At 51.8% G+C, this 20,322-nt stretch overlaps 1 protein-coding gene across 1 annotated transcript in view; it reads right to left on the bottom strand.

The window, feature by feature from the left end:
• Nucleotides 1-20,322, bottom strand: part of FLT4 (fms related receptor tyrosine kinase 4) — a 54,452-nt gene that overhangs the window by 21,676 nt on the left and 12,454 nt on the right. Inside the window, exons 2-6 of the mRNA XM_054287850.1 lie at nt 11,728-11,824; nt 5,729-6,000; nt 1,998-2,107; nt 937-1,099; nt 549-688 (exon numbers count right to left, since the gene is read on the bottom strand). Of these exons, the coding sequence (XP_054143825.1) occupies nt 549-688; nt 937-1,099; nt 1,998-2,107; nt 5,729-6,000; nt 11,728-11,824 (782 nt within the window). The remainder of the gene's footprint in view (nt 1-548; nt 689-936; nt 1,100-1,997; nt 2,108-5,728; nt 6,001-11,727; nt 11,825-20,322) is intronic.

The following is a 20,322-nucleotide window of genomic DNA, read 5'->3' as shown; positions in this document are numbered from 1 at the left end:
GGGTGGGAGGGCACATGTTCTGCATACTGACTGCCTGAGGCTGGGCTCAGATCTTAGCATGGTTTGCTCTTGTAGCCCAGGAACCAGGCTGGGAGCCCCATGAACTGAGTGGTGTTCTCAAGGGACTCCCCTGTCACACCATTCAAAAAAGCCAGAAGATACAAAAGGGGGAAAACACAGTGGGGAAGGGACCACTTTGCAGGCTCTTGGTAACAAGGGCTCTATGATTGGAATAGTGCATTTTAAACCTATCAAATTTGCTCTGGATTTGCACTAGTGAAAGTGAAGCCAGTGTTTTCTCAAGAACCCCAGAGCAGTAACACCTTGGCAGGAAGGGAGCTTTCTGTGAGGAAAAGGGGTCTTCATTCTGTCTGCCTTCTGCTGCAGGAGAAAAAAAAATGGGAGAACACTCTGACAAGAGGTCCAGGGCACAGCATGGTTAGGAGTATGATGTGCCAATGATGTGAAGAGGAACAATGAAGGGTCACGAGGGGGTGACTCGGAGGGTCACAGTTCAGTGCATGGGGAGCTGCTTGGCTTGCTGGTACCTGTTTGCCAGGGTAAGTCCAGTGGAATTGGACGGCAGAGTTGAACTCAGCCTGCACTGTGCAGTTCAAGACCAGCTTCTCTCCCACTAGCAGCTCCATGGCTTTCTTGGGATACAGCTGGATGTCATACAGCTCACTCCCTGATGCAGAAGAGGGAATGAAAAGAGATTTCTGATCTAGTTAACTCTTTGACTCAGACTGTGCAGTTACAGGAGGTTTGGGAATGACCTCCTGCTGCATGGTGTATCTCTGTCCAATACACAGTAGAAGAGATATAAGCACCATGCAGAGTCTGTGTAGCTAGAGAGGACCATAACAATCCCATGAGCCACACTGGTGGACTTCAGAGCCACCCAAACTGCTCCCCTGAACCTTCCCAAATATTCACCTGTTATATGGATGATGAAGAAATTGGATTTGAAGACCTTCTTGTCGATTACAGTCTCACAGTGGACATACAATAAGTCCCTGATCAAGTGTGTGGGTACCTGCATTCCCTTCTTGTTGTCCCAGAAAGTGCTTTTCCCGTCAGGGTGGATGAAGAAATTTTGCTGGAAAAATCAACATTTTGCCAACTGAAATCAGAGGGTAACAACATTTTCACTCCACCCCTCCCAGGCTTTATGCTGGCTAACACATCCCTTTTGTGGGAAGAAATGATACAGCCCCATGCTGTGCTGGCCTCCTGCCCTCTCCCCCCAAGGCTTTGCCATCTAGGAATCGTGGCCTCCCCTCTACCCCAAGGAGCTGCATCCTGCACCATGAGCCTCTCCATCTGCAGAGTGGGCCAGAGACTTCCAGGAATGGAAATTTCTAGAGATAGCTAAGGAAACTGATGCTGATGTCCCAAACATCAGCCCCACTGGGATGAGTGCTGACCTTGGGTAGTGTCCTTCCCGGGCAAGGGAAAGGCCCCTGGCCCCCAGAGCGTCCCTGGAGGCCTTTGTACAATAGTAACACTCATCCTGGAAGGATGTATTTGCATTGTAAAAAAAAAAAAAAAAAAAAAAAAAAAAAAAAAAAAAAAAGAGGAGGGGGGAAAGCAAAAGCAAAAGCAAACTGATAAGAGAGCTGTTTTTAGTCATGAGCCCCAGGGCTGCAGCCTCCTCCCTTGTGGGGATGCTGACCACCTAGAGGGGTGTAGATCACAGAGATGAGGCAAACAGGGGATGCTGTGGGGAAACGGGTTTAAAACAAAGTTTTGTTTTGTTTCATAGAGCTCCAGGGAAGAGAAGCAAGGTTGGCAGGAAACCCGTGGGATCTGCCCAAGGGAACTGGACAACCAGCAAATAAAACGAGGAAGCCAGTGGCTTGTACTTTCCATGGAAAATGTATCCCATGCATTTTCCTTTCCTGGCAGTGCCTGTCATGCTTCCACTCAGGCAATTACAAATGCAGAACAAATGCAATACATCTCAGTGCAGAGCCTCCCAGCAGCTGAGCTCTCACCGAGGTCAGTGTGACGTTAAGGTCTGGGATGGACACGAGACATGGTACCCAGGTGTTCTTGTTGCTGATGAGGAGGGTCTCTGGCTTGTTGATAAATGGCTGTTCAAAATCTGTAGAAAAGATACAAGGAGAACAACTACTAACAAAGAAGAAAAAAACAGGGAAAAGGCAACCACCAGTAGAAAAGGAGGCTTCCTGAATTTCCTTAACACAGCACAAGCATTTCAGAGGGAGTGGTGTTGAGCTTTTCTGCCACATGTGACAGTCAGAGGAGACATCTGGAGATGGGAATGCAAAGCCAGCCAGCTCCTCCGCACCAAACACGGCACCAGTGCAGCGACACTTGTGTGACATTTGGGCAGCGCGGGAAATGACCTCCCCTTTCCTGCAGCCCTCGAGGTCTGTGCCTGAGCCTGACCCTTTGTGAGAGCAGTGTGTGGTGTCCTGGGCTCGGCGCCTGCCCAGCTGGTGGCTGTGTCCCCGCGCAGGGCTGGCAGCGCGACCTTGCCGGGCGAGGAAGTGATCCGCGGCGCGCTGGAATGCAGATGTCATCCTGCAGAATCCCGGCCGGCAGATAAACACATGAGCTGAGCTTTCCAGGGCTGCCACCCCACTGCCCCCCAACTGCTGCAAGCACAAATATTGACAGGAAGAGCAAAACCACCCAGAAATAACCAATATCAAATGACTTGGCAAGGCCAGGGATGTTACACCAAACTCTGTGCGGAGCAGTGACCCAGGCTGAGTAAATGGGATGAAGACAAAATTGGAAGACACAGGGAATTGTGAGACTGCTTGGTGGCCTCAGTGACAGATGATTTATTCTTTACTATCAGCCCCTGCCTGCCCTTTTCCACAGGATTCCTGCTCTCACAGGATGCTCTGAATAGAGACTGGTTCCTGGTGTCTCAAAGGCATGGTGTTGCCAGCATCTCTCCTCTGCAAATGCCCAGCACATGGTCATAATTGGCTTTATTAATGGAAATTTCCCTGTGGGAGATGGGAGCTTTATAAGGGGGTGCTGGGTCTGCATCTGGGAGACACTGGGCTGCCTCAGCGTCCTGTTAGGGGAGATTTTATAGCTCTTGGTACACTGAAATCAGACCAAATTATCCCAATGGCCTACATTTAGTTTTATTCATCCGTGTTTCAGCTAAACCATTGATTTCAAGGGAGTGTAGCACGAGCGCAACCATTTGTACAACCTGAGATTCTTTCCCTCTGATACCCAACCCCTAAAGAGACCAATCTAAAGGGACAAGTCAAAGATGAATTTGGAAATGATCCTCACTTGAGGATTCTGTTGTTCACATCACATTGTGTTCAACCCAATCCAACCCAGTGTTCCCACTGTTAAGTGCATAAACCTTTCATTTTTGATCTGTAAAGCTGCTGCTTCAGTGATAGTCATGCTGCAAAGGCCTCTCCTGTGTGTGGAGCACTTTTTCTACAGAGTAGGTGAAGCAACCCACACTCAAGAAACTGTATGGGTCACCTCTTCAGAAAACATGGATTGCCCAGCGAGTTCTTCTTTATCTTCTGGGGTTTTTTTGCTGCCACAGGATTGCTGACTTCTGAAACCACAGATTTGTTTCCCAGTGTGAAGAAGTTCCTCATTCCTCTCCCAAACCCTGGGCATGTGAGAAGGAGGAGCTGCACAGCTATCAGAGGTGAGAGACTATGAGGTCCCCTTCAAGCTCAGATGGCAGCCAAGAACTGATTTACTGGGCTGGTCCTGCTGCCAGTGAGCTTGTGATTCATGCACTAACTCCCCTCTCTGACAACATCACAAATTTCCTTAAGACTGCCTTAATGAGTCGGATGGGAATAATTTAGCATCTTCTTCATTAATACAGGCTAAGCCTTATGAGATGTGGGCTGTGCCTAGCCTGTCCTACCCTGAGGAGGCATTCTGTGTCTACAGAGCTATCTGTAGTTGTAATAAAATACACACCTAACCAGACACATGGGAGAGAGACACATGCATGGAGAGTTCATTTCACCACTGAATTGCAGGTAAAATACAGAAGAACCCATTTTTCCAGGCAAGCACAGATATTCTGTTCCTGGCAATTTCACCAAGCCCTTAACATGAGAAATGAGCTTGATGGATAAACCTGTGGTCTGATCATCCTGTCTCCAAACATCCCCAACACTTACATCAGCCCTTCCAAGCTCTCCAGGGACAGTCTCACATTGCAGCCCAGTTCAGCAGGAACAGGCTTTATCTGAATGTTCTGCAATGGCTGTGCTTACCATATGCCTGAATTTTCCTGACATGTCCCTTCTCTTGCCTGAAAGCCTGTCTGGAAGGGCAGATTCTGAGGTTTTCTAGGTGTTTGATAACCCTAAGAGGGGACAGCCTGATTGGACTGAGTATGAACATGTGCTGTGCAGCCATGTGCACAGCAGTGCTGTGAGCTGTTGGCAGGACCTGCTGCCCACTCACTGTCCACAGGCACTGTGAGTCCCATGGGCCCTGACAGTGTGGGATTTATTGACCCTGGCCTGCACCATGTGCACTCTTTGGTAAACAGTAGGGCAGCTCCTGAGCTGCAGAGGCTGGAGGTGAGAGATGGTGGATCAGGGGGCAAAGTGATGTTTGTTGGATCACAAAGAAAATCAGTTCTTGCAAAAGCACTTCCTGCATGTGAGTTGGTGGGGTTGTACTCATTTTCAGTGTATTTAAGAAGCTCTCTGCCTCTGTTCTGATATAGCCCTCTAGAGTGTCTGAACACCCCGGTCCAACTCACAGATGTCTGAAATCCAGGCAGGCTCTGTCCTGTTTTAGGGTGGGCAGCATAGCCCACAGAAAGAGGAAGCAATTGCTAAACAGACTTCAATTCCTCTCCAACAGCTGCCCAGCTTTTCTGATTTGCCCCTGCATTTTTCTCTGTATAGCTGCAGAGGCAAAATTGGCTTTGCCCTGGGACTTCTGAAAAATGCATCTTATATGTCATGACCTGCCTGGCTCATGACAACTGCACCAACTAATAAATGGGGGCGGAAAGAGAAATAGCTCAGCCAACTGTTTCCAGGGGACAGAGTTCATTTATCTTGGTGGAGCCTGCTGTGAGCAGTGGGGGAGAGGACAGAGGAGGAACCCCTGGGACACGGAGATGCTGAGTATTGGCCCCGCAGCCACTCCCTAAGCTGAGGGTCCAGCCCCAAGCCTGGTGAACATCCCTGCTCTGCCAAAATACACCTCATAACCCTGCCTGCACAGGCTGCCCCTGCACAATGTGGAGAGGGGCATCTGGATCTGTCACTGTGGAGCAGCTCAGGCCAGCAGCAAGTCTGGGAACAGGCTGCACATGGAGTGTTTGTACCACTCATCCTCTCCCTCTCAGTCTCAGCTTTATGAAACACTACCACCCCTGGCCACCAGCACCTCAGGGAGCCCCAAGCTGCCCAGAAGATAACTCCTGTGCTTTTTTTAGTGCTGGAGTGCCTCTGAGGCCAGGCTCTCACTCCTTGAATTCCTGCATTCCAGCCTGGCTGGATCGATGCCCCCGGGATGGGACATAATTGAATCCCAGGCGCTGCCGCCACGGACGGATATTGGTCCCCTGCACTTGCAGGGGAACCAGCCCTCAGGCCCCTCCCCAGGCTGCAGCAGCCACTCTGCCCTGGGAGGCACAGTGAGATGTTGAATCTTTCAGATATTACGTTGGTACATTGGCTGCCCCAAGGCCCGCAGCCTGCAGGTGCACAGCAGTGATAGCTCTTACCTCTCACAAACACGTAGGTGCTGACTGCTGTGGTGCCCTCGATTTTGGCCTCAATGTACTTGTAGTAGCAGCGGTAGTAACCCGTGTGGTTCGCCTGTGCCTCCGGCAGCAGCAGCACTTTGCAGTAGGGCTTGGTGCCGGTCCCCTCGCACTCTTCCTCTTGGATTGCCCGGCCGCTGCTGGGGGCTGCTGAGGCCACCAGCTCAGTCTCCTCCTTCCCAGCAGGATCCACCTTGCCTCCTGGCCACGACCACTCCAAAGGGTGCTGGCCTCTAGACATGGGGCAGAAAAAGAAAAGCAGCATTAGCTTTGGGCTGAGCGTGGTGAAGGTGGTGTTCTTTTATTGCTCTGTGTGACTCTCTGCACACCTGCACCCAGCCAGCCACCAGGCTGGGCCTGGGGCTGGAGAAATGGCCATCCTCCAAGGGAAAAAAACAGGCACAATGAAATGGCAACCAGCTTCCCTAAGTGCTGGGCAAGCAAAGGCTCATCCCTTCCCCAGGCCACCTCTCTGGCCATGCTAAGGTGTAAGGTATCAGCCCACTCACAAGCAGGCCCCTCTGTCCCGTGGCACTGTCCTACTGGTATGAATGCCAGGACAGAAAAACACACAGGGCCCTGGGGGAAAGGCTCCATTTATTTTCTATTCCCTCTCGTTATTAAAAGGGTCCAGAGCTATTAGGGAAACACATGGATGTGATGATTTCCCTTGGCTCAGCGTAGCTGCTGGCTGGGGCTCATTGTGTGATGAATGGAGTGGGAAGAAGAATGGGGGAAGGAGAGCAGACTGGAAAGAAAGCGAGAAAGAGAAAAGCAGGAGGGAGTCGGGGATAAAAGACAGCAAGGGGAAAACAAGAGGAGGCTCAGCTGACTGCCTTCTGGCCAGCTGCCAGCTGTTTCCTTTCCCCGTTGCTGTGGGAGGGGGTTCCCCTTGCTCTGCACCCTGCAGCCCCTCAAATCCCCAGCTGGCCTGGGGCTGCCTCCCCTTCCCACCTTTGCAGAGACCCTGGGCTGCAGACACCTCTCTGATGGCATGACCACAAAGCTTGCTCACCAGCAGCTCAAAGACAGACAGAAAAGTCCAGGAACTCCAGAAAGCCCCAGACAGAACACGCACGTGTGTATTTATATATAGCTGAGGATCTCCAGAGAGGGACCTTGCATGTGCACACACGTGCCACCGTAGCTTGTTATAACTGCACTTGTTTACTACAAACAAAACAAGCTTTTATTCTACACTGGAAGTTTCCTTCTGTCAAATCAGAGCCCCTTTCAGAGGAAGGCCTAACCCCCACTTGAAAGTTTGCCAAATAGCTGAAAGTCACTTAAGCACGTGCAAAAAAAAAAAAAAAAGAAAAAGAAACGGGGGGAGAAAAGAAGCCATCATAAGAGACAGCTGTGGGGTAAAAAAGGCCTTTTGTCAGCACCAACTCTGTGAGGGGAAACTGGGTTCATCTATTATGCAAGTTGGGAATAGACGTGTTGGCACATGCAGCACCTCTGCCAGGGCAGCTCCGTGGGCAGATGCTTTTAAGCAAAGGCAGACTGTGACCATCACTAGACAGAAAGGGACAGTGAGGAGGAACAGAGGGCACAATGGCTCAGATGCAATGAGGACAGGATTTCTGTCCAAGCATGGGGGAAAGACCTGCCCCTTTGTGTTTGTCTTCAGCAGCTGATTTATCTTCCCTGGATAGAGCAGACTTTGCTCTCTTCCAGTTTGCTGCAGATGAGTTTGGAGAGAGTGTGCTGCACTCTTTCCGTGTTGCCAAGCACAAGGGCTCTGGAGGCAGTGACAAGCCCCTGGGGACAGACACACAGCCCCTCTTACCCAGCTCAAACTTCTGCTTTCACTAAAAATGCCATCAGTGCCTGAGGCAGAACTGTAAGTACAGCTCTGGCAGCTTGTGTTCATGAAGCAGAGGCAAGCTTCTCCCAAGTACCAGTCTCATGAACACTTCAATAAAAATAAGAACTGAATTTTGAGTTTTTCCCATCCTATTCATGCACACAGAAAATAACAGTGAAACTGATCACTAAACCACCTGGTGGCCTCTGCCACAGCTGTTGCTGCTGTGTCCACAGCCCCACAGCACTGGCACAGACCATGGGGCTATCCCCTCTTTCAGTCCAGAGCTGAGAGCTTCAGACCAGGCATTTTTGGCACTCCACTTGCAGGAGGGTAATTGTGAAAGTCTCCAGTGTTTCCTCTTTCTGTTTGTTTACCCACTGGGATTTTCACACATTATCAGATCCACTTGTTCCATTAACCATCAAGGCCTGCAGTAGCTGAGTGACACATATTTATATAAACATGGATGGGCCAATGCCAACCAGCCCGTGGGCAGCTCAGCCCAGGCATTCCTTTCAGATGTGCTTTCATTTCCTTTCATATGTCCTTAGGCTTGGGGGGACACAGAAGGTGTGGGCATTACTGTGAGTCCAAGTTAGTGTCACTGGTGTGTTAAGAGCACCAGAAGAAGGCAGGAATGAGGGTAGGTCAGGCTCACGTGGATTTATTTCTGAATCTACTCCCTGCATTTGGGGAAGGGTCCAAGCAGCAGTTTTGGACAGTTCCCTCTCTCCTATCTGCCACCTTCCAAGATTTACTCCCAAGCTGTTTTCTTTCAGCTCGGTGGTAATTTGCCTCTTGGCAATGGAGCCTGCTGATGCCAGCTGGAAAAAAAAATGCACTGTAGTCTTCTCCACAACTGTTTTTCTCAATCTTTTCAGGATAGATGCACTTCAAGGAAGATGTTGGAGTTGGCACCACTCTTCTTCAATCTTCTTTGAAACTCCCATGTGTGGTATGATGGGCAAAGCTGGTTGTGGCTTTGTGGCTCAGCTGGGATAAACCAGATTCCCCTCAGCACCATGGAGGATGTTCAGAGCAGCCAAACACATGTAGGAGAGATCAGCAGGTGTTGTGTGTTCCTGGACACTGCTCTGGAGCAGCGGTTGTGGGGCTTCACATAATCCTCAGGCTCCTTCAGCCCTGCCACACTGCTCATTTCCTCCATGGGAGCCAAGAGGGCTCCGGGGTCAAATATTTCCTCTCTGCCACAGATGGGTTTGCACATCTGTGAGGCAGCTCTGGGAACAGGTCACTGTTCTGACATCCTTGCCCTTCTTTTTCCTGGTTTGCTCCCCACCTGTGTGCCCAGCACCTGCAGGATGGGATGGGATGGGATGGGATGGGATGGGATGGGATGGGATGGGATGGGATGGGACGGGATGGCACAGACAGGACCAAGTTGATTCCTCTAGAGGTTTTTGCTGTTGTGCAGCTGGCTCCTGTGGGATTTACTCCAATGCTCATGAGCTGGAACAGCACAAGCTCTCTGCTTTCCCCCCACGCAGGCTGCTGAGGGCATGAATGCAGAGATTCACAATATTCTTTCCTTCCTTCTAGGAATGGGAGCTAATAAAAGCTGCACTGTCCATTTGGGCATCAGCCCTTTCCCCCTGTTCTACCACATGCTTGGATCAAAACATCCCATGGGCTCTCAGCCAGCCCTGGCAGAATCTCTATTTTGGGGAATGCTCCTGCACTGGTCCCCTGCTGTGTCTGGGCCTCTCAAGGGTGCCTTGTGCTGGGTGACAAGGGAACAGGACTGCACGGGATGGCATTTGCAAAAGCAGAGCCCAAGCATCTGGAGGCTCCTTGTGTGTGTTGTGCCTTTGTGTATCTGCTAAGCATGCCCAGCTCCAGAGGCATTGCTTGTCCCATGGCCTGGCTCTGGTCACCAGTGAGGCTTGGTGGGCTGTGGAGCAGGAGCAGGGCAGCAGAGCTGGGGGTGTCTGAGATCCAGGCTGCTGCGAGGGGGCCTGAGAGCACAGTTGGCTGCATGGCTCTCACGCTCGGTGGGTGAAGCTTGAAAGGTCTCCAGGGAGTCTCACACGGGGGTTTTGAGCTCATCTTTCTGCTGGAGCACTGCTTCAAGCCAGCCTGTGCTCCTGGCTCCAGGGCAGCTCGAAGAGCAGCCAGAGGACATTGCTCTCAAGGGAAGACCAGGGTCAAACTGAAGTCACCTCCAACATGATGCTCAGCAGGAAATCCCTGAATCCTGGATTTGATTTTGTATTTGTTTCTGCCCTACCCTGCCCCACCACCCTCTCCTTTGCCTGTTCTCTTGGTGGTCTGCATGTTTTTCCCTTCAGCTCCCATTAACACAAGCCAGGTCTTCCCAGGGTGGGCCATGGTCTAGAGGAGGTTGGAGAAGCAGCTGGGTGTAATTAGAGATCCAGGGACCAGGAAAGATTTACTCTTCATTCAAATGAATAAGTGTCCTGCAGTCTAAGTCCTCTCCTACAGACAAACACAGGACTGAGAGCTCAGAAGGAAAAGAGGAATGCTCTGAGCCATCAGGAGATACTGAGACTTATCTGCAGATGGTGTGAAGGACACTGCACAGCCCCAGGGAGCACATCTGGGACAGCAGGAAGCAGGGGCAAGGAACAACCAAAGAGCAATATGGGCAGAAGGTACGTGGGTTTTAGTGCTGTTTGCAGATGGTCCTGGGATCTTCAGCTGGCCAGTTCAGTCTGTCACAGATGCAGAAGAAGCTTTCTTTTACCACACCTCTAACTTCAGCATGTCCTTTAAACTTGGCTCAATCTACAGACAACAGTCTTGAAAGTGCTTTCTGTGTCCCCTTCTGGACTCCTGTTGAGAAAGGGTCTGTCCTGATTCTAAGCTCATTCAGAATATCCTCAGAGAGTCTCACCTCTTCCAAGGTTTTAATAGAAAATGTCAGTTTCCACATCCCTCTGTGGGGAAAAGTACCATGGCAGAGCATTGGAATCCCCAAACTCCCTTCTCTTCCTCTATGCTCCCACAGTGGCTCTACGGCTGACCACAGCCCCCCAGGACAGTCAGGGACAGATCTCCAACTCACACATTTCCTACACCTCAGCACTCATGATGGCTCCTCAAGTCACCGGATTAAAACAAGCCCACAACCACTCAGATTCCCAGACCAAGTGAAAGCAGTTCAGTAATTAATATCAACAACCTTTCCTCTGTCCTTCTCCCTTGGTTATGAAGTGATTCACAAAGGAAAAGCAATGCCATCTGTTCCAGGAAAAGTTAAATATGTTTGTGACAAGACATGAGCACAATGCCAACCAAGTGTTTGCAGTAATTGCTCTGTGGTTATATATAACACTGAGAAACACCCATCTGAGGCCCACGCTGAATTTAATCCCCACTGGACCCAGCATTCAGATCCCAAGCATGGATCTGTTTTCAGCAGCTGAAGGGAAACTCCAGGAAAATTGACCTTGGGCAATTCTCCCACTTGTTTATGGGGTTTTTTTTCTGCTTTCTGAGACAGGGGACAGTCCAGAAAACATGCACAGCCAAGCGTCCCAGCATAGATAAATCAGTTCAGACACACCACCTTCTCAGAGCCACAGTGTCCAAAGCAACCAGAGATTCTCCAGCTCCTCTCACAGCTATTCACCTGGCCTAGCTGGGGCTTCTTTTCACCCACATATATGAAGGGAAAGCATTAAATCCCTTCTTCCTGAAAAAGCTGGAGGCCTCTCATAGCCACCCCTAACTGCAGCCTTGCCTTCTCCCGTGGATATTTCTCAGTGTCCCCCAAATGTCCCACTAGATTTAGAAACCAGAACTTGAATCTCAGTGGCCCCAGTGAGGTGAGAATAAGCAACATCAGAGAAAGACAAGGAGAGTCAGAAGATCAGTTTCCCCAAAGAGCTTATAGCAAAGTTATCAAATCACACAAAATGTTTCTTTATCTTTCTTCTTCTCCGAAAGACTAGAGCAGAGGTTATCACTGAATCCTCTGAGACATCTTTTGCTTCTTTTTCAATTAATTAGATGAATTCACACTTGGGGCATGTGGAAGGTTTGTAGTCAGACATGCTAATTTGCTGGAGTACTGCAGCCATGGTGTCCCTGGTGGGCTCTCCTTGCCTGGTGCTCCAACCCTCACCAGGTAAGAGTAGACAGGGCCCCACTTGCTGGTGCCTACCTGCAGGTGATGGTCAGCGTGTCCTTGGCGTTGATGACGTGCTCCTCCTCGGTGATGCTCAGAGTAGGAGGGGTCATAGAATAGCTGCTCACCAGATCTGTGGAGAGAAAGGAGACAGGGGATGATGCAGGGATGCCCAAGCCTGGGCCCAGTGCTGTGGGCAGCAGGGATCCTGGTGCCATGAGCCCAGAGAGGGGCAGAGGCTCCTGAAGCCAACATCTCCCTGGGGTCTGCTCCCACAGGGTAGCTAATGCTGGTTCAGTGGGACACAAGAGATTTGCCTGCAGCCCTCTGGCTCCAGTGAGCAGATCTTGGGCCAGGGCCAGACAGCCCCTGGGCTTTGATAGACAGCCTAGCACGGATGAGAGCCAGAAAAAGAATGGAAGACCAGAAATTGGGGAATTCAACTGTAGCCATTCCTCACCAGGTGAATGATACTCGCCTTGCTTGGATTAGGGCTGTGAAATGATCCTCTCTGCTAACCAGAGGGAATCAGGCAGGAGATTTTCCATACACATGTAGCTTTCTGTAATGAGGGGGACAAATCAGGGATGCCCAGATACCACAAATGTGTTTGTATGAGATGCTCTCCAGAGCAAAGAGGCATTCATGGAATGCCCTTCTCCTGTGGCTCACTCTCAGGTGCAGTCACCTAAGCAGGACCAACCTTAGTGCATTGCAGCAGCCCCTTCCCTGTACCACCAAACAGGCATTCCAGGAGTGAAATTATCCAGGCTCAGGGACAGGCAGTTAAACATTTTCATGCTCTTCTTCCAGCTTTTTTCAGGGAGAGTCCCACTTTTTGTGTGTTTGCATCTCTGGCATGCCAGACATGCAACCTGAGTGAGCTCCTCATGGACAAAACATCTCGAAGTACCGGTTACCCTCAGAGACTGCTGTTGTTTTTTGTCAGCACAGTGTTGCCAACTGTCATTACTTCATGATCTTTATCTTAAAACTCCAGCTTCTGGAGATGTGAGATAATTCAAAAGAAGTCTTGTTGACTGCAAAAACAAGCAAACTAACCAGAAATAGAGAGGGGGAAAAATGCTATGGAATGTGAGGCTGTGACTCAGGTAGGTGCTAAATGCTAAGGAAGAAAAGAATGCAAAAATATGCTGCTGGCTTGACTTTCTACAAAAACATGAGGTTTTTGCAACTGTGTTCTGTGTATGTCTGTTTCCTTGCCTTGTAACATTCAAACCCAGGTATCAGAGAGATCTGGCAGGGTTGGAGAGGTCTCAGGGATGTGGTGTCTCCACATGTTTCACAAGCAGCTATAACTAACACCTTTCCTCCAGAGCTGTGACCTGAGGACTACAGGTTGAGAGCCTCAGGATGAGAGGAAATGGTCTTAGGTTGCACAAGGGAGGGTTAATACTGGATATTAGGAAAAATTTCTACACCGAAAAGGCAGTCAGGCATTGGAACAGGCTTCCCAGGGTAGTGGTAGAGCCACCATCCCTGGAAGTGTTCAAAAAACATGTGGATGTGGCACTTGGGGACATGATTGAGTGGTGATCACAGTGGTGCTGTGTTAATGACTGGACGTAATGAACTTAGAAGTCTTTTCCAACTCTAATCATCCAATGATTCTAGGAATGATTCTCTATGGGGAACCCTGGCCCAGGAGACAACAAATGGCCATCAGCTTCTCAGCCACAGGGGTGGCATGGATGGGTTCCAGGCTGGTGGAGAAGCCAGAGTGCCACCAGGAGAGGCTGCTGGGGGGACAGGGCTGTGAGGGAGAAGCCAGAGTGCTACCAGGAGAGGCTGCTGTGAGGGACAGGGCAGTGAGGGACGTGCGGAGCGGCACCGCCAGCCCTGCCAGGCCCGGCCTGCCGGCCTCCTTCTCCCCAATTGTTCTCCACTTCCTTCCCGCCTGCGCCGGCTCGGTGTCCCCATGGCTGCCCCCATGGCAACAGCAGGGTGACAGCCATCTCCCCCCGGAGGTGGTGTCCCCATGGCTGCCCCCATGGCAACAGCCATCTCCCCCCCCACGCCATTTCCCGCCTCGCCTCCACTCACCCACACGAAGGAACGTCAGCCCAGGGGCAATCCTGGCCACCTCCTGTGTATGTGTCCCCCTGCCACGGCCTGTCCTACAGACACCTCTCCCTCAACAACAACAACAGCAGCAGCAGCACAGCCATCACTTGTCACTCAACACACGGGTCACTGTGGTCCCTGGGCTGCGTGGTGCTCGGCCACCATGGAGGACACCCCGCCATGTGCCTCCAACCTCCTCTTCCCCTGAGGAGGGGACGTCAGATGTCACACAGAAAAAATGTGCCCTGGGGCTGTGAAAATAAATGACCGCATTTTTTGTAAAATCCCTTCAAAATGTAACAAGGTTTATTAAAAAAAGGAGGCGGGGGAAGGAATCTGTCGGCTAAGCTGCGTTTCCTATTAATGCCGGACACACTTATCCCAGTGCAAACACTGCTCTCCAGATGGCCACAGCTCCCCTGCCCATCGTCCCAGGGAGCAGCTGGGGGTGCCTGTCCCCCCACAGTGCTCAGCCCAAAATGCTGAAGATATTGGCTTGCACAGGGCTGGCTGGGGACAGCAAAACCTCTCATCCTGTCTGTGCTCTGGGGCAGCAAGCAGAAAGATAATCCCCAAAACTCTGGCATGGCCAGCTCTGGGCTGGCTGCAGCAGGCACTGAATTAGATCTTAAAACTGGCATGGTCCCTCTGCTTGAACCACTAAATAAGTGCCAAGGTGACAGAAGTCTCTTGGCTGATGCTGTGCCTCACCACCGGGGCTGGGGGCAGCAGGATGGTGGCAGAAATAACCCCCTGCCTCCCTTCACGTGCTGCCTGGTGACCTGTTAGCAAACAACACCAGGGGGTGGAGGGGAAGAAAGGAAAAGTACGATCTGTGCAGGTTGGGGCTGTGGGATTCCTGCAGATGCATCCTGTCCATGGCCCTCCGTGAGTACAACAGGAAAAGGAACCACTGCTCACTCCGAAAGCACCGTGGCGCAGGGCTGGGGACACTCCTGCTGCTGGCAGCACTGCTGGGCCAGCTCTCCTGGCCACCCAGCCTCTTCACTGGCCCCACATTGCTTTGGGAACTCCCTGCACTGGGTCATGCTGGGGACCCACTACTCACACTGATACCTGGTATCTTGGGATGCTGATGCCCAGAGGCATCCATGACATCCAGGACAGGCAAAGGGATGCACAGACCCATTCCCAGACTGCAAAATCATCTTCAAAGCCATCAGCTTTCCCTGCTGATTCTCTATCACTCTGTGCTTGCCAGATGGATCCACCCCATTGCTGGCCTTGCCCTTTCCCTCCCCAAGGGAGCGTGTGCCCTGCCGTGGCTCTCCTGCATTTCACTCTCCCCAGCACTGAACTTGGTGCTGGGTTTGGCCATAAAATCTCTGCTAACCGACACACAGATGGTTTGTGTCTCTGGCAAATCCCAGGGTGCGAGGGAGATGTCTCCAGAGCATGGATTGTCTCCTCTCCTCTGAGTCCCTCCTTCCCCACCTCCAACCCCTGTGATGCTTTATCTCCTCAGCCCTCCAAGCAGCTCTCGCTTTCTCCCCTACACCCAATTGTGCCCTTGCGCAGGGAGAGCATTAATGTAATTAAAAAGGCATGCAGCAGCTCTGGCTTTGTTTTTTCAAGATGGTTGCAGCTTTTTTCAAGCAAGTTGGCAGCAGGATATTAAAATAAACAGAGGGGGATTGATGGGATGCGGTGAGAGGAAGCAGGATCCCACAGCCAGTCACACCTTGTCTATTTCCAGAGAAGCACATTTCCCAGCAGTTTTCTTAGCCTTGATCTTGCAGAGCACAGCTCTGAAAGGGGCAGGCTGCACTGAGGGCCTTCTTATCACTGATGGCTGCTTCATTCTCAGGCCCCTCTACCTCTTTCTGCACCTTGTCACCACTGCTGCTCTCAGTTGCATCCTGCATCCAGGGCTCTCTGTGCCTCGTGGGGAAGCCACGTTCACCCTGGAAAGTACTATCCATCCCAGGGCATCTCACAGCCTGACCTCTTCTCTGCACCCTTGGGCATGTGGGAAAGTCCTGCACGGGATCTGGTTTTGCCTTGCAATGGCTGCAGATGCTAAATCCCTGCAGAGCAGCATCGGTGACAGAGCCAGCACTGCCACAGCGTGCTGTGGCTTTGGGAACAGAGCAAAGGCTGTGTGTGGGACAAGGTACAGCATGGTGTGGTGCAGAATGGCACATCACAGCTCCTGCTCTCCATCTGCTTCCACTCACAGGAAGCCCTGCACCGGATTCTTCCCCAAGCCCCCACACACCACCTCAGCCCCTCTCTGCTTCCCCTTCCCTCCCTCTCTGCTGAGTCGGCCCCGCTGACTGATTAACGGGGCCTTTCCGGACAGGGATTTTGTTCACACTCTGTCCTTCTCTCTGACTTCCTTCCCTGGCACTGGGCTGCATCACTCTGCTCACAGCCATCACATGGCCCCAGCTCATGCTCCTGCCACCCCACCTTGGGGTCCTGTGACAAGAGCTGCAGGATGACATGCACAAAGCAAAGCTGCTACAGGTGAAACCTGTCTCCCTGCACCTTGCCCAGCCCAGCCTGCCCACCCCAGTGCTGTACTGGGGCAAAAGAGAGGCTGAAAGGGAAAAGAACGTCCTTTCCCCCAAAAAGCTCCTCTGACCCTGCTATTGCCTCACCTCTACTTTGCTGTTTCCAGAAAAAAACTCCCAGTCAATGAGCATCTGTCCAAGAAAGCAACGCAGGAACTCAAGATTTGGACACTTTCTAACAAGGGAAATTTTGTTTGTGCCAGTTACTATGTGAGTAAAACTCTGCTCCTGAACAGGCAACAGTAAAATTCTAGTACCTCTCCAGCCAAGCGGGACTATTCAAAAGAGCAGCAGTAGATAGCACTGGGACAGAAGGAGGAGAAGGTTTGCTCTGCTCTTTCTGCAGACTTCTTCTCCTGCTTTCCAAGCTGGACTTGTTTGAATTAGCAGCATTTTCTGGCAAAACTGCATGTGCCCCACAAGAACTAACTCCAGCACCTCAGGTACCATTTTCTCGCCACTCCAGTTACAATTCCCACTTGCCCTGTGCTGGTACAACTCACTGCCCTTGTTCTGGAGGACCTGTGGTTGCCCACAGACATGTGGGAAGTCCACGTGCTGGAGGCAGAGCCAGGCCAATTCCCACCTACAGGGCTGAAGTTCCCCCATAGAGCAGCTCGTTCTCATGCACAGGGCAAGCATCCAACTGTGGGTTGGAGCGGCAAAGCGTGAGTGTCACGTCACACAAGGAGCAGGCAGCTGGCAGAGCAGCAGGGGAAATTTGAAGTAGGGCTGTCAGCTCCTCCTCTTCCTCCTCCCAGTGCTTTCCAGCAGGGAGGAAGGCTTGTTTTGCAGAGAGGTGAGATATCACACGAGGCTGAGAAATAAATGTCAGGCTCCAGCCGATGTAGGGATGAAACACCAGGTGTCTTTTCTCCAAACTCACAGCGGGCAAAGTGAGCCCCAGACAATGGGGGGAACTGACACCAAAATAGAGCAGGTTCTGCCCAGCAGCCTGTGCCCAAAGACTGCCAGGGTAGGGTGACAGCCACCCAGGCCCACAGTGAAAATGGGAGGAAAACAGAGATGGAAACAGGCAAATGAACAAATGAAAAAAGATAATGATAGAAAGCTGAAAATCGCCCCCAAACTATGCGTGTGCACAAGGACAAGGAGAGCAGACTCCTTCTTTTATGGGTTCATGTTCCCTGTCCCATAACTCAGGGTTGACCCTCAGTTCAGACCTGGCTCAGAAGGGTTACACAGAGGGGCTGTGATTCTCAGTGCAGGACCAGCCCCTCTGATCCCACAGCACCATCACAGTCCCACACACCCCACAGCTGAACCCACATACCAGGGGCTCCCTCAGGCCTTGGGCAGCTCCTTTCCCTTCTCACAGTGGGCAGTGCCAATGGCAAGGCATTGGTCCTTTGGTCTACAAATTTTTGTCCATGGACCTCAAAGCCCTGCAACACCACCAAATCAAAGTGGGGTAGAATTGTAACCGTAACATTTTGTGGGGACGTTCCCAAAGCACCAGTGTCCTTTCTCAAGGAACAGAAAGGAAAAATAATTATAGAAACTCAGTCAGTACAAACACAGAGGTGACCATCATTACAGGGTGTCTGATCCTTCCTGTCCACCACCAGAAGTGTGAGACATCATCTCAGAAGCCACAGCCAGAGCAGCAACACCCTGAGGCTGGGCATTCCCTGCTTCCCCAGCCCCTGGCACAGCTGCACACCCAGGGCCTGTGGCTCTGGCCAAAGAGGCCTCAGTCTGAAAATCTGTTTGGCCTCACTGCATGCACCCCAACAGGTCTCTTTAGCCTCTCATGAGTGATAAACTTTAATTAATTGGTTCTTTTCTGGTATCTTGTAACCACCTGCACTAATGGGTAATGAGGCAAAAAAAGGCACATGGTCTCTGGGCTCCTTCAACATTTCATCTTCCAAGCTGGGTGTCCGTCAGGGAAGGGAAACAGAGCAGCTCAAAAGCAGAAACCACTTTCAGGAGAGATGGGCTGTCCTGAGGAGCAGTTACCCGTGTATCCCCCGTCCCTTGGTGCCTCCAGGCAGAGATTTATATCAGGGCATTTCCGAGCCAGCTGCCCTGGGCAGCAGAGCACGGCTACACCCAGTGCTTGACCATGCTCTCACCTGGTTTTGGACTCTGCAGTGCCCCAGGGCCCTGCCCCACGTCATCCCACAGCATCCCAAAGCGGGGTCAGCGAGCGCCTGTCTGGGAGCGTTTATCTGTCTGCCGCTCTCCCTGGCAGGAAGCACTATCTCACCATCGCCCTGCTCGCTCCAGCCCGGTTTCCTGCTCCATCCTGCCAGGTTTACCCTGCTTTTTCCTCCTCCCCTCCCCCTGCCCCACGGCTGTCAGGCCATGTTTGCATTTCTGTCTCCTGCCGTCTTTCCTCTCCCTGCCCGCGCCCCCCCGCGCTCGCTCCCCACTCCATCCTCCCCGAGAGGCTCCGTCCTGAGCCAAAGTTAGCCCGTGTCAGGTAGCCACATGTCCGGCCGGGGGCAGCGGGTCAGCCGGGGCCACCCTGCAGACCTCCTCCAGGATCTCTGCTGTCAGCAGCCTCCCCGGGCCCCAGGGGAGCGCCTGTTTGCTGCCCTCGCTCCGGCGAGGGATGCTCCGGCACATCAGAGGGCTGGCTTCCCCCCGGTGGCCGCCGGCCCACCCTTTCTGCTGCGGCCAGGCCTGGCCAGGCGCTGCTTTGTTTGGTCCTCCATTCCCTGGATCGCTGCGCGTTTGTTGGCTGCCTGCTCCTGCCTGGAGAATCCTTTTCCTGCCTTTGAGATAGAGGATGCTCGAGCCATCTGTGTGTTTTATTTCCTTGTAGAAACTAACAAGCCAAGGATTGCTTCCTCTCCCTGACATTACAGAGGGCAGCTCCGGCTCAGCGGGATGCGCAGGGAGGGGAGGGGGAGCCCAGCGCCTTCGGACAGGAACAGGACCTATTCTGTCCGCAGGATTCACTCCCTAAGGGGCAGAAATCCTCAGACCTACCCAAAAGCCTGTGGCAGCTCCCACTCTGCCACCGCCGTGTCTCTGCAGGAGCGCTGGGCGAGCTGTCCTGCTTTGCATACATAACCAGCCCTCTTCCAGTGGCCCCTATTAACTGCACGGCTAAACCCTTGCAAAACTCAATTAAAATTATCCTCCCACATCTTAAGGACTGTCAGGTTGCTTCTCTTCCTGTTTTAATTTACTTCTTTCAAAATCTCGCCCTGCTCACATTCTCTGCCCCAGCAGGGTGTGATTAACGTGGTGTAGAAGGAGCAGAGGGATCAGATGGCTTTAGGGGACTGATATCAGCAATTAACACTGTTCATTACATCTCTGACTTGAAGGGATGCAAAGGATGGTCCACAGCTTGCGTGAAGCAAGTGTTGGTCGAAGTCCACTACTTGGCATAAGGTAATGCCAGCACAAAAGCATGGCCAAGGTGGGCTAGAAACATCCCCTGGGGGCCCTGGGGGTCTGGGATCTTTGTGTGAGTGCCTTGGGAAAGGCTGGTACTGCTGCTCCCTCCAGTTCATCTCTTTGGGATTGCTCAGGAGTTGCCTGACCATTGCAGATTAATCCCACCCTGTGACTATCAAGTGCAAGCCCAGGGGCTTTGCTGGGCTGAGGTACCTCTGGCAGCAGTGGGTACAAACCCATGGAACCCTAAGGACACATCTTTGGTCATAGAGAAGAAATGGCAGCCCATCAATGACTAAAGGGAAAAGATCGAATGAAATTACAATCCACTGCTTCTTACACTGTACCTGTGGAGTTATGAGGCAGATGACCAAGCGCCTCTCCATGCAATTCAGTTAAATTGTAGATTTTTCCACTAGAATCTCCACAGAGAGATTCCCAAAGAGAGATAGCTCCCAGAAGAGAAGTCACTACCAGCTCTTATACACCATGATCCTGGACATCCAGGTCCAGCAGTCTCTAAACCACCCACTGCCACAACAGAGTGGGTACATCCAGGATCTTCCTGTCCATGCCAGGGCAACATCCCCTTTTCCACAGCTCCAGCTGCCCATGCTGGTGCTACTGGCAG

Source organism: Melozone crissalis, unplaced genomic scaffold, assembly GCF_028551555.1.
Source record: "Melozone crissalis strain CALT ecotype California unplaced genomic scaffold, PUWL_Pcris_2 ptg000061l_1, whole genome shotgun sequence".
Taxonomy (NCBI): Eukaryota; Metazoa; Chordata; class Aves; order Passeriformes; family Passerellidae; genus Melozone; species Melozone crissalis.
Note: the sequence above shows the minus strand (reverse complement) of the source record. Positions and strands in the feature narration are given on the sequence as shown.